Raw genomic sequence first — 14270 nt, 5'->3', positions numbered from 1 at the left:
TATTCCTATTAATTATAGATTGTTCTATAAGTTATTTCGTTTCGTATTTATCAACTAACGCCAAACCTTCCACTTTCCATTAGCGGTGGCGAAGACTCGAGAATAATCGTCACCAGTCTCCTAACCGGCGATGTTCTCATCAAAGTGGACCACCACAGAGGGCCAGTAAAGTCCATTCGCGTCGATTCCGCGGGAGAAATTCTGGTTTCCGGTTCTTCCGACTGTACAGTCTGCTTATGGTGTCTGGAAAGATTCACATTGTTAAAAAGCATCGTTTTACCATCCGCCGTGACTGTGCTCGACGTATCGGCCGATTCGGTGTTCCTATTGGCAGCCTGCGAAGATCAGAAATTATATTTGAGATCTTTGGCCACGGGAACCGAGGTCCACACGTTGAGAGGTCATCAAGGTGAAGTGAAAAGTATCTGCTTGGCGAAAGATTGCAGAAGAGCCATTGCCGGAGGAGCGAAGGGGAAGGTTTCCGTTTTCGATATGCACAGCGGACGATTGACGAGAACGTTGCTGGCCAATCCTTCGGCGGATGTTACCGCTGTCAAGGTAAATTATAGATTTTGTATTTATGATTTTATATTAATAAAAAAAGGCGGAATCGAAAATGAATAAACATTGATTGAAATTGGAATTAATCGTCGTAGCAAATTACCTTTTCTATTTGCATGTTAAATTACAAGTAGTGAAAGATCGAAATTAATCTTTCATATATAATATAATTTTTCGATTCAATTTTTTGCGAAAAGGTGACGGAGAAGGACGACTTCCTGATAACAGCTTCCGGCGATCGAGTGGCTTACTGGAGTTTCCGTGGCGAGGAGATACACGCTAAACCCGCGAAATTCGTGAAGGAGGTATCGTTGCACCCACACACTGCTCCCATATCTTGTTTGGATATATCCAGGGACGGAGCAATGGCAGTTACCGGTGGAGTCGATTCTCTCGTAAATCTGTGGCAATTGAATACTCACGAATTGCTTTCCACTTTCGAAGGACATATCGCTAGCGTCACCTGCATTGCATTCTCAGCTTCTGGTTTATTTGTTGCTTCTGGTAGGTCTGTAGATAAAATACAGTAGAGCCTCCCATACGTATACGTATATGGCAGATATTATAACAAAAATTTCATTTATTTACCTTGTTTGTATGCTTTTCTTTGCAATACTAGTTTTGCAAATACTACCATAATTTTGTATTGCCTTTAATACCGAAGAAACCCATTTCTTTTTTCAATCAAAATACAGTAAAGTACAATAGTTCAATAACCAAGTAACAAAGCACGAAATTGATACAATACAGTAACAGGAAATTAAATTGGAAACAGGTTCTGAGGACAAAACAGTTCGTGTATGGGGTCTGACCTTAGGTTTACTGGTATCGACGTTTAGACACCAGGCACCTGTTACTGCAGTCACATCTATGTTTGACGGCCGAAGAATCGTGAGTTCTGATAGAGCTGGTACAATCCGAGTTTGGGCAGCTGATACCGGCACCCTAATCCAATCAGTATGTGGGCCTGGTCGCTGTTTCACTGTTTCTTCCGATATGAGGTATGATACAGTGGCTGTAATCAATAAATTCAGATACTGTTTGTTCGACCAATCGCGGCGAGACGTAGTCGCTAGGAGAGACGTTAACGGGAGTCGTAAATTCCCGTTACGATTATAACAGTCGACATCACGACTCCATCGATCCCCTGATTTCCGTTAAGATAATAGGGGTGATCGAGTTTGTGTAACACTGTGATTCATAGAATTATAAATTATATATTTCCAACATTTAGATTACACTGATGAGCATAGATAGATAGATAATCACTTATCGCACGAAGATAAGGTAGATATGTACGTTAGAGCAGGGCTCTTATAATTGGATTTAATGTATTAGTGGACGTAGCACTATAAGATATTTAGGAGAGGAAATGTATGCTCGACAATACCGAGACAGAAGATAGATAGATAATCACTTATCTAGATAGATAATCACTTATCGCACGAAGATAAGGTAGATATGTACGTTAGAGCAGGGCTCTTATAATTGGATTTAATGTATTAGTGGACGTAGCACTATAAGATATTTAGGAGAGGAAATGTATGCTCGACAATACCGAGACAGACTCTCGCGTTATGCTTAGACTGCCCCGATAGGCGTTAGCGTTAGACGTAGTAGTTGACTTTTCCAATGATATAGAAGACGTGAAGTTGAGCGACGATGCTGTGTTGGAGGAAAGCTAGCGATGGGCGTGTCTAGCGCACGGCATCTTCGGATTTGTTCATGCCATTTTAGGTCAGGAAGCGAGGGCGGTATACATTGCCTCGGATTGGACAAACGGAGGTTGGTGGACTAGGAAGGGTCTTAACCGCCCTCGATAGAAAATTGCTGGTAGGAAGCATCGTACGTGAGAAAAACTAAATTTACCATGTCAAGCCGTAGTAAACAATAGTCTTTGGAAACTGATTTAGAAAAGACATTTGTTGGGTCTGAAGGACCTTAGTAGGCAAGTGACTCGGGTTTATGACGGGTGGGCCAAGCAGAAAGTCGCCCGGCGTAACAGACACTTTAATGAAATTTGCTTTCTTGTATTAATTCTTAATATTTCTCGAGTCTTTTATAATACCAATACAGTCGCCTTGTTTCAATTTTTCCTACAATGATCGTTATTTGAATAATTTCTTAACTTATAATAATAATTATAATTATAATAAATTAGCAATTGCGATGTTTTTAGATTTAATTGTCTTCTTCTTTTCTAAATTTCAGATACGCGGTATGCGGAACAGGAGACAATCAATTAAGAATAGTAAGTTTAGGTGTTGGTCCTGAAGAGAAGTACCAAGTGTCGCATTCTCAAGAAATTACCTGTCTAGTTGTTACTCCAGATTCTCAGTCACTGATTACGGGCTCGAGAGACATGAGTTTGAAGGTTTGGCAGCTCGCTGGCGGCAAATTATCTCAGGTTTATACACGTTATGATAATAACATCAAATTCCTATATTTAATTTAGAAAAATCTTTAGAAATGAAGAAAGTACGACAAATTTTCATTCAGGTCCTCGTTGGTCACACGGATCACGTTACCTGCGTCGCAGTTTCTGTGCTCGACAAATCCATCGTAGTTTCTGGTTCCAAGGATGCGAACCTGATCGTCTGGGATATAAATACTGGCAGCGATCTGCATACCTTAAAAGGCCATTTAGGTTATGTAACCTGTGTAAAATTGTCGTGTGATGGAACTCTGGCAGCGTCTGGAAGCGAAGACAAGAGTTTGATCATTTGGGACACGAAGAAGGGCTGTTCACTGAGCAGCATAATGTTACACGTGCCTGTGTTAGGTGTTGAGGTTGCCACGGATATGTCGAGGCTCGCGTTGCATTTACTCGAACACAAATGCATGCCTATTCTATGTTTGCATAATACTCCAGCGCAGTATGTGAAATTACCGGATTACGTAGCACCTTGGTGCGATACCAGAGATTTGAGACCACCTGGACGGAAGAGACCCAATAAGAGATTATTGAAGAAAGAAGTGTCATTGGATAGCGACACGTGGCATAGGAAATATGGCCATCTCACTTCAGGTATTGCTGACGATGATTACAGTGCATTGTATTCAAAATTAAACTATTATATAATTCCAGGAGTTTTAACGTCATCGATAGAGGATGGATTACAACGACGGTTCAGCGTAAGCGCTTCCATGGACGAGATCAGCAAAGTTGGATTAACGAGTAGTCCATCCGGTTTAGGACCGGAACAGGCTGCACTCGCCCAGTCCCAACACTTCGATCAACTCGAAGCACTTTGGAATAAACAGTCTCCACCAGCTAGACCTCGTGCTCATGGTAGGACTCTGTCGAAGCAAAGTTCTTTGCAAGCTACGCGAATATCAGATTCCGAGGAAGAAGGTGAGTTTAAGAGAGTTATTTAATTTAATTAAGAAAAGCCATTTATTTATTTATGATCATTCGCGCCAGCAAAACTTTTTGCTGTACCGAGGACAGAGATAATAAAATGTCATTAGAAGCTGAAATTGAAATGTTATTTTTTCCCCAGGTGTACCAGACTAAAGCGATACTTTGTTAGAAACTAAACGGACTAAATCCTAGTCGTCGTACTTTCTTCTTTTTTCCACTGTCTTTCTAAGTAACAGAGAAGAAAAATAGTAAGTAGGAAAAAAAAAACACGAAAGGAAAACGTCTCTAAGGTAAAGCTCTAAATTTCTCGTGTCTGACGCAATAAACATAAATATATATATATATAAATATAGGTACACATATGTATATCATTATTAGAGGAGAAATAAATTAACTTTATTTATTTTCATCCCCCATTCCCAACCTTTTTAGGGATCATTTTTAACAAAGATTATAAATGAATTACTTCGATGTACCTTACTTGTATCTGACGAAATTATTGTCTTTTATAGGTGAACAATAAGAATCAGCCATTTTTTATGCAGAATAGATATTTGTATTTATCATTTTAATTATTAAATTTGATTTACAAAGAAAATATTTTGGTCCTTGTAAATAACTACCCGCTAGTACAAGTTGCGGCTAACAGTAATTTAAAATTAGTTTTTCAGTTTTGTTTAATAATCTGTTTTTTATAATAATCCGAAACGATTTGCCATGCTTTTGGCGCCATGAATCCTTCTGGTGGATTTTTCCCGCATTTTGCCAAATCTGAAACAACGGTATATTAATGTTTATTAGTACTGTTTTTTTTTTTATTATTATTTGGATGTTTCATAGAAATGTTTTTATATAAATCTTGTATTTATTCTAATGCGATATTTCGTATTTTTAATGCAATTTACATTTATAGTTTAATTCATTTTTTTTTTTAGATTTTTTAAAATAAGAAGTGAAATAAGAAATTGTTTTTTAAAATAATTTCATTACTAATGATTCATTTTTAATGATTTCATTAATAAAATAGGCAAGATAGGATATACAAATTAATTACAGGAAGATTTAGAAGAAAAAGAAAAGAAACACGTACATGAAAAAAATATAACTTACTTCGCATTTTAGTTCCAGATATGAAAATAAAATCTTGCGATCGTTCCGGCTCGAAAAAAGCCATTTTTTTTTTTTTATTATCGTAAGCTGCCATCTTAAACGGTATGATATTGAGATTCTGAAGACCCGGTGCCATCGACAGTACCCTCGAGCCATGCGTTCCATCGTACAGATTTCCTAATTTTACAATTAAAGCGACCGCTGATTTATCACGATAATGAGATATCAGAATTCCTTCGATATAACAATAAAATTGCTTCGCACAATAAATCAAGAATAAAAGCGTACGATTTTTAATTTTTTATGCGAGTAATCTTAGGAGTCAAGGGACAAGTGAAATTCGTCTTATCAGAATATTACCGTCCGGGGTTTTAGATTTGTCAGGATGCGGCAAACCCGCGGGATCACGACCAACGATGAAGAAATTTGCCCCGGCCATCATTCTTCCTTTGGCGTGCCATTGCACCTAAAATAAAAATCGCAAATTTTAAACAATTCTCAAATTTAAAATATTTATATCTCTTCGAAATACTACGCTTTTCTTATTCCATCAATTTTAATTGTTGATTAATTTTTTAGGGAAATAAACAATACCTCTGTAGGGCCAGCATAAAGCATCGGGCTTGGAAAAATAGCGAGGATGGTGTCTTCGTGCAATACACCCTCCTCGAGTACACTTTGGTGTTGGTTTATCCGAATTGACAATGGTACGTCGTCTTGTTTCGTCCATCCTCCCAGAGGATGCAGTAGAAGAACTGGTTTCTTAAAACCACGTTCCTCCACGAGGTATCTTCTCGTATCCTGGTATTAATTTGAATAATAATTACATTAAAAGAGAAGAAGAATAGAAATTTTTGCGCAGGAAAAAGTAAATGTCGTAATTGATTGGATTTATTGGACTTTCTTTAACCCTCAACTAGGTTCTTATCAAAATAATGGAAACTTAATTAATTTTGCTTCGTATCGAACCTCCTTTAAAGCAAATAATTTTATCTCTTATATTATACTTGAAATTTGTTGTTTTCGATGAGAACTAATCAAAAACCTGTATTAAGAGTGCGTGGCCATTGTGGATCGGATTTCTCAACTGGAAGGCGAAAACAGCATCCGCTTCCATTTCTTTGCACTTTCTACGAATTTCGTTTGGCGTGAGCCTGTACTTGTCGAGACCATCGTTCCACTTAATCTTTTCCAGAACTTCTAATTCTCCTCCAACCAGCCAATCACCCGATTCGTAGATCATTTTGACGTAAGGATGTCCAAGGTCGTTTGTACCAAATTCTCTACTACACCTGTTGCAATGTTTCCGATTTATTTTCACATAAGAGGAGAACTGGAGAATCTTCGAGAAATAACTACTGAACTAGACTAACTACTAACTAGAAATAATAATTTACTGAAAAAACATAATCGAACCTTTCTTCTTTTCGGTGAGCGAAAAATTCTGGTCTCCTCAGAATTGCGATATCTTGGCCGTTGTACTTCAAAGTCAGTGCCGGTGCTGTAATATAGCTTTCCTTTTTCTCTGTGCTAACCGGAAGCACGATAGGTATCGATTGATTAATCACGTCCCCATTTCGTTCGATAGTTTTGAAGTGTTGACACTTGAAAATAACACACACACGCACATTCTATTTATTATCTCGTTAGAAAAATCTACCTCTATTCTACAACTTTTTATCTTTACAAACTTAGTGTTTCATAATTAATATCGTCCAAAGATAGAACTCGTTTCTCTATGCTCAAATCTCGTGCAATTCGTTAATCAAATTTTAATTACACACCTGCAAATATTGATACTCCCTCATGAAACCTGTGAGCGGAGCAGCCCAACCTTCAGCGAGTACTTGAACCCATTGCAAGTCAATCTTATTGATGCTGATACCTTAAATTGAGCATATTGATTTGAGGAATTAGGCAATTATCAAGTACTATATATCAAATGGAAATTGTTTACATAAAAGCTTATCTCTTTGCCAATTGGAAACATCAATTTGGAAAAGAACTTTCTCTATCTTATCTGTGTGTACCGTAGCAATCTATGAATATTTGATATTTCGCATGTGAATTATTTTAGCCGGAAATGTTTGCGTGCCACAACATTCTATGACACCTCCAAATCTTTATATTTTCGTAATTTCGTAAGCAAATTACACGATGTCAGAAATAAAGAACCATCCACGTGTTCTTCAGCCACAGCGTAGTAGCCACTTGCTTGTCCAATCAACAAAAGACAAGAAAAAGTGGAATTATTTTGCAAACAAAGGCAATAATTAAAATACAAAATACAGAATCAAGTGAGAAAACATTTGCAACGTACTCGGAAGATTCTCCGCCTCTTTTCTCGCCTCCTCCATCCTCCTCTCCTCGACGAACAGTTCTTGAATCTGCTCTCGAGTCTTGGGAAGAATTCCCTGGGCCGTCAAGAACTCGAGCACCATTCTTATCGAGGTCTGCAAATTATGAATTTCCGTATCCACGATGAGATCAGGAGCTTTGGGCGTTTCATATTCCTGGCCGATGCCTGTGAAGCTTTTAATCATCCCTTTTCTAGCTTTCTTGTAGAGGCCTTTCACGTCTCTGGCTTCGCAAATCTCCATGGAAGCTTTCACGAAGATCTCGAAGAACCTCAAGTTAAAATCTTCGTGTACCTTCCTCGCCAGCCTTCTGTCCACCTCGAAGGGCGAAACGAGGCTGCAAATGGCGATCAGACCGCAATCAGAGAACAACTTTGCTACTTCAGCAGCTCTTCGCACGTTCTCTCTGCGATCTTCTTTCGTGAAGCCCAGGTTCCGGTTTAATCCGTAACGAAGATTATCGCCGTCCAGGCTGTAGGCTGGCAGTCCCTGCAAAAGCAAGTTTATATGATCCTGAAGCGTTAAAAAAATTATGGTCCGATCGAGAGTCTGGCAATTTGCAAGTTTCGAGATATGGCAATTTGAGAATTTGCAATTTTAGAGCAAAAAGTTTACTTGAGAAACCAGGTAATTTTCCAGCTCGAACGAGATGGTCGTCTTGCCAGCACCGGACAGCCCTGTCAACCAAATCGTACAGCCACGAAATGCTTTGGATTTTCCATAGATTTCCCCTCGTCTCTCCCTCGACACGTAGTGTATTTGTTTGATCACATTCGTCGCGAAAGCCTGCAAATATTTCAACGCGGGACGTTTCAAAGCGATGTATCTTTTATTTGCTGTTCGAAATTTTCAAGTAAATTAGGAGATCAATACACTTTATCCGATTTAGAGTCATCGAAATATTACTGAAAATAATTAATTCGACTGTTAATTATTTTACATACGACTGGATAAATCATTAAAAATACCCGTGTGTTATTATACCCGATTATTCTTCTGTGTATTTCGATTTTCCATCGAAGATTTCCTATATATCCCCATTATACGGAATATTTGATCATTAAGTTTCGTGCAACGATAAGGATCTTATAAAATACTCGACGATTGATTCCACTGTTTTTAAATGTCCACTGTGCAACGATCTATTCGACCAATTCGTTTCTCCGAGAATGAGATAAATTCAACTTAATAGCGACATCTAAAATAGAGCCAATGGCGTCGATCGAATGTTCGACTTTCTCACTCGATAAAGAACACTATCGATTGCTATCTATCCAGGCGTGTAGTTCTGCATCGACTATGCGTCTGTCGAGCATTTCTGTCCAGCGAGTTCCGTCAAACGAGAAAGTGAAAAGGAAAGTTGGATCGGGTGGGAATCGGAGAATTTCTCGCTCTACGTAAGATATTTCTCCGAGGAAATGAGCATTTTAGGAAGCTCATCGAATTTTAGCTACGTATTAAGGTGGATATAACGTACACGTAATTGAATTTTAAGGCAGCCTACGCTATCGAGCCTCGAGGTTTCCACATTGAACAGGTAATCCTCTTCATTTATTATTTATTTATTTCTTATTTCTTATAAATTACTACATTTTGTCAAAAGCCTAATATACGACGTGAAACTGTCAGGAATATCATATTGAAAAATGTCAAAGGTACAGAAAAGTACGTAAATCGATGAAATTCTGAATGAACATAAGTATGCATGCGCATAAATATGGCGCTTCGTAGACACGTGTCTATGTATAAGAAGCAGAAGTAGCGAATTCAGTTTGCCCGAAAAGTATTGTTTCGTTCTGGCACGTGCTGACGTGCACTCTCCCACTCTTCCGTGTGTTATATTTTTGCCAGCGACTGTACTCGGAGAAATAGCTCGAAGAATGTCGGAAATGGGAAATCGCAAAGGGAACTAAACTTCACGTAATACGCTTTACTGATACTTGTCCGCTTTACTTGTTTACTGATACTTGTTGTTGTTTACATTTGTTCACAGTAGAACGACTGTTTGAGATTAAATCGCCCTTTAACACTCAGACGTTTTCGGCTCTAATAGAATTAAGCTTTCGTCCATTTTATTAGCATTTGCGAAATTCTAAGAAGACTGGCGCAAAATAAAGAGAGAGTAACCTGTTCTTCTCTGCTCGTTGATTTGGAAATGTAATATAATTTTTCGCTTTCTTTGTGAACTTCGTCTACATACAAGTATAACGTAACTGAGAAAAGAAACAACATTTTGGAAGTAGTTGTGTTATTACAATTACAGATACCGGAAAGACAAGGCAAATTACTTAACGAAATACGAGCCCACCTGTAAGATAAGAAGTTCATTTGTACAAGCAAACACAAGATTTACCAATTATGTAACGATTATTAGCAGTTTCATTGCAAAAAACTGTAACACCGACTTTCTAAAACTGAAATACTATGAATTATCTGTACTTGAATTATTACACATCGTTAATTATGTAATTTAAAGGGTCATCGCTGGTACGGTTGGCCAAAATTTCATTTACCTGTTAAATGATAAATAACAAATTAAAGAAATGTTCTAATATTTTAGTTATGAATGAAAAGACTAATATTTCGGCCGTGGATAAGAATTCAATTTCTTATTCAAATAAAAGTCATCATTTCGCACAGATATCATTCGCGGTTAGTTATACACGAAGTTTTATACGCAAAGGCAGAATTTTTTCTCATGCTCGTCTTATATTCTATATTTACATATATATATAACAATAATATAATAATATATACATAATAATAATAATAATAATAATAATAATAATATATTATATATATGTATTATTATATTATTACTATTATTGTCATTTCATATACTTTTATATAATAATAATTATTATTATTGTTACTAGACTATCGTTAAAAGACGTTAAAAGATTATTATACGTATCAACGTATAATTACGTGTATTAATCATATCTGCATCGCTTAAAGTAGATTAGGCAACTTAGGCTATTGATTCAAATACGAAAGTGCTACAAACGATTTTAGAAATCACCGATCCACGTGTGGGTTTCACATTCATTTTTCTTCGCAAATAAAAGAAAAAGAGAACGCGTGAAGAATAATTGGTGACTAGTTTCGCAATAATGTAATTAGCATATTTTCGTAAAATATGTTGAAAAAATGTTTCGAAATCCTGCTGCTGACCGGGCAATAAAAAACAGAGCAAATAGGTTCGGAATATCTGTAAATGAGTTAATTGTTAGAAATATCATTTTATTTAATTTTTATTTATTTAATGTCAATGCGACGATACAAATGCAATATATTCGGTGTACAAATTATTTTGTTTCTCAAGGAAAGGGAATAGCTTTGTGATCTATTTCTTGCTATTAATTTTTCTCATAATTAATTTAGGATGTTGCAATGAAAATTATGTTTATTAAATTTATGATTCAATGAGAGAAGATTAGATTTCAATTATTCGAACTATATGTAGTTCACGTTTATCCTAATTGCTTCAATGACTGTATTCTTGACAGAGCACCGTTAAATTCCTTGTTATCTACGTACCAGTAATCTTATTCATCATACTAATCACGTTTATGCACTGTACATATGTACTATGGAAAGTGAATTATCTAATGAAACTAAATATTATGTTTTACATATGTTTATAACATATATGGTATAATTAATAAATTGTGTTATAATTATATTATAAATTATTATATAATTATATTATAAATTATTATATAGTTATATTATAAATTATTGTATAACTATATTATAATATTGTCACGCACGCGCCGTAACGTAGACTAAAACTACCAATAGCGCGAGCGTTCCGATTTGAAATTTAAATAAATTTTAATAATTTGTATAGAAACCAAATTCGGACCTCACAACGGACCTCCCACGGAATAACCTGTCACATGATGACCTCCCCCTCCCACGATTGATCTAAATATAAATAAGCGTAGCGACATAAAAGAAGCGAAATAATTCCTTAGTTTTAGAATAGTTAATTTTTCAGTTTTGTGTAACTTTTTTTTCCATGTGACTTCTTGATAAAGCAAAACTCAGGAGTCTATATTCATTAAACGCTTCTTTCTTTCTATTTTGAAATGAAGATAGAATAAGCGTTGAATAAGCAATAAGATGCTGGTTAAGCGTTGCGGGGAAAAAGCTGTCAAATATTGTTTATTCCTTAATTCGTTTGCTTAAAACGATGCACAAATTGTGAATATTAGAGGCAATCCCAATTGCTCAGCGATAATCTAAATCTAAATACGAATAACTCGAAGAGCAAGATCTAATGAAAACTCACGCGCTTAGTTTTCCAATCGTATCCTCTGACTTCACTTTTCTGATCCATTGTTGTCCAAAAAGCTCCTCTTCTATTACTACTATATATATATATTATATATATATATTATATATATATATATATTATTCGAATTCAACGATATTAAAATCAAGTGAAACACCAAACTTTAATTCAGAAATCTCTCGGAATTGTAACGAATTAACGATAACGACTCGCGTGGGTGTACTGAGTACCTGGTGACACGTCTTCTTTCATATATCATCGGTAACACGTCGTATATATATTGCTCGTGAGAGGGGAGAAACGACACATTCATACTCTCTTGCTCTCCCGTTGCTTTTTTTCTTTCACGACCCTGAATAAAGGAAAAACTCATGCCGCTGGAAAAACTCGAGGACAGCGAAATTTCTCGTTTTGTAATTGAAATAGTTCAATGATGTCGGCGTCTAATTTTCAGTAGTCAGCGATGTCTAGAAGATAACTTGTAGGTTATCATGCAGAAAAGAATGAAAGTTATATAATGAGTTGAAATTATTCCGATTTATATTGAGATACCAACAATTGTCGTCAATAAGGTCAAAGTGTCTCTCGTTCTATTCGCCAACAAATGGCGAACAATGTTGCCCACAAGTTTGTAAATTTTTCGAACAAGTTTGACCATCTACGACCTGATCTACGACCTGATCATTCCGACGTCAATTTTACTAAAGGTATGTAGAAAATAAGCTGTAACTCGAAAATAGAGTCTATGCTAAGCTATGTTTATGCTAATTCTTCTTATTTTATTGTGCTAAATCGTGCAACAGCTTTGTTACGAGACAGGCAACAGGTCCGGACGTTTATTGAGTTTCGTTCGTAGATATTCCATGCAGAAATATTCGGTGCATATATGATTCGGTGTAAACGCCATGCCAGCGTTTATCGAGATTGATAGGGATAATTGATCGCAATGAATTGGCCATACAACGTTGTTATGAAACAATAATTATTAAATTGTTACAAAGTTTCCCTTTATTTTATGAATATGAGAGAAACAAATTTATTAGTTTTAGGTTATTTGCAATAGCTAGCAGAAAGATTTTGAATACGTTACGAATGTATTATAGCTTCGAATCTTGTTCCTATTCTAGGTATTGTGGAATATTGATATTCCACGATTGGGCGTTGTTACACGTATAATTCGTGGCAGATTGTAGCAATTACAGTTTTCTTTCATGGCTCTTCTGGGAACTAGATTGTGTGGTTACTTGCAGTGTGCGTTTTATGGTTCACATAAGTGCAAGTTTAAAACTCAATTAATATCCCATATACATGATACTATATACACTGTATATATTAAAGTTTGTACTCACCTTTACGAGATTATATCTATTAGAATTTACGTAATGCCTTTAACAAATAAGCCAAGCAAGGGCGATGTCTATCTACTGGGGTTATTAATTAAGAAGACTTCTAAGTAGAGTTTTTTCCAGTTACCATACTTTTTAATCTTCTTTAAATTTTTTATTTCATTAGTATCGATGATCTTCGTGAAAAAGTATAAAGTTGCTTAAAACTTGAATTAAACATCGGAAATAAATTTCTCTTTTTTATATTGATTACTGAAAAACCACAACAATCAAGGTACCACAAGTAGCCAGCAGCATCGATCTTCTTAGAAATAATTATATAATGCAATAAAAATGAGATTATTTATTATAAAATAATTATATCAAACGTACTTAAAAAGAGTCTCAATAAATTAGAATAATTTAACAGCATTGTCTTGTTATTTACCTTTTCGCTGCTCAATCCCACAAAAGTTCACGAAAAAACTCTAAAAATCGAAGCCGCAAAAAATTTTCGAACGTTCCTAGAAATGACCCCATTTTTGTCGACGAAATTTTGTCGAAATCTCAATTTCTCGAACTCCTGGATAATGACGTCATTTCCAAAAATTCCAAAAAGCTTCGTATGTCTCTTATGCTATTTTATTCTTCTTAGTACTTATTATATAGTTACCATATACTTACCTTAATACTTATCTTAATACTTGCCGATTTTCTCAAAGCTTTTCGTCATTCCTTATAAACTTGTTTCTTAGACCAGTGATAATTGAAAAGGATTTAAGGATCGTGAATGGAAGGATTTTAAACGATTAAACGTTTTGTTCATTTGCAAAATAAGGTTAAGTTTTATTTAATTCAATTTGGAAATTTCCAATAATTGTACAGTTTTACAATGAATTCATAGTTTTCTGTATAATAGATAAATTGTATAATCTACCCCATACATATACATAACAAAATTAGTCAAAATCTGCAACTTTTCATGTCATTCTTTTAGGCAATGTTACTTTGTAACGCATCTAACTGGGAACGAACTTCACAGTTACGTATACTTCTATATGATATCTGTAATTCTTTTTCTAAATTTATCCGTGTTTATTGAAAAAGTGCTCGTTGTTCGACTATTTATTTCGTATTAAATGCATAAACTAAAACGTCACAGAAGTTGAATCTCGTAACTTCATTTTTCTTAGGCTTTTTCAAGTTTTGATGGTTGGCCGTATCAAAAACCTGTCCAGAAAATGGAAGTTGTT

General features: G+C 35.7%; 2 protein-coding genes across 3 annotated transcripts in view; one reads left to right on the top strand and one right to left on the bottom strand.

Annotated features, from left to right (window-relative positions):
* The window catches only part of LOC100745864 (NACHT domain- and WD repeat-containing protein 1), a 50505-nt gene extending 46305 nt beyond the window's left edge, over positions 1 to 4200 (top strand). Inside the window, exons 14-20 of the mRNA XM_003490227.4 lie at positions 84 to 558; positions 759 to 1065; positions 1337 to 1562; positions 2773 to 2968; positions 3061 to 3589; positions 3650 to 3916; positions 4065 to 4200. Coding sequence (XP_003490275.1) covers positions 84 to 558; positions 759 to 1065; positions 1337 to 1562; positions 2773 to 2968; positions 3061 to 3589; positions 3650 to 3916; positions 4065 to 4078 — 2014 coding nt within the window. The 3' untranslated portion in view covers positions 4079 to 4200. The remainder of the gene's footprint in view (positions 1 to 83; positions 559 to 758; positions 1066 to 1336; positions 1563 to 2772; positions 2969 to 3060; positions 3590 to 3649; positions 3917 to 4064) is intronic.
* A 93-nt stretch (positions 4201 to 4293) lies between these two features.
* On the bottom strand, positions 4294 to 12301 carry LOC100743108 (bifunctional 3'-phosphoadenosine 5'-phosphosulfate synthase 2). 2 transcript variants are annotated; one of them, XM_003490205.3, is made up of 10 exons: positions 8377 to 8433; positions 8008 to 8178; positions 7356 to 7881; positions 6820 to 6920; positions 6452 to 6639; positions 6081 to 6327; positions 5630 to 5836; positions 5396 to 5501; positions 5036 to 5212; positions 4294 to 4696 (listed from the first exon to the last, which is right to left on the bottom strand). In XM_003490205.3, the coding sequence occupies exons 1-10, from the start codon at positions 8431 to 8433 to the stop codon at positions 4593 to 4595; spliced, it is 1884 nt and encodes a 627-aa protein (XP_003490253.1). In that variant the 3' UTR covers positions 4294 to 4592. The 2 variants fall into 2 exon arrangements, with proteins under 2 accessions (XP_003490253.1, XP_033177108.1); XM_033321217.1 differs by lacking the exon at positions 8377 to 8433 and adding an exon at positions 11690 to 12301 and having other exon boundaries at positions 4593 to 4696.
* Between the last annotated feature and the right edge of the window lie 1969 nt (positions 12302 to 14270).

The sequence above is a fragment of the Bombus impatiens genome, unplaced genomic scaffold, assembly GCF_000188095.3.
Source record: "Bombus impatiens unplaced genomic scaffold, BIMP_2.2 scf_0417, whole genome shotgun sequence".
Lineage (NCBI taxonomy): Eukaryota > Metazoa > Arthropoda > Insecta > Hymenoptera > Apidae > Bombus > Bombus impatiens.
This window is presented reverse-complemented; position numbering and strand designations above follow the sequence as displayed.

Bases quoted from the DNA above. Each gene is read 5' to 3' on its own strand.
- LOC100743108 (XM_003490205.3), bottom strand. From the start codon at position 8,433: ATGGGGATATATAGGAAATCTTCGATGGAAAATCGAAATACACAGAAG. The intron at 6,921-7,355 runs GTACGTTGCAAA...GCTCAATTTAAG, and splicing joins AGAGGCGGAGAATCTTCCGA to GTATCAGCATCAATAAGATT. The intron at 6,640-6,819 runs GTGTGTAATTAA...GTTATTTTCAAG, and splicing joins GGGAGTATCAATATTTGCAG to TGTCAACACTTCAAAACTAT.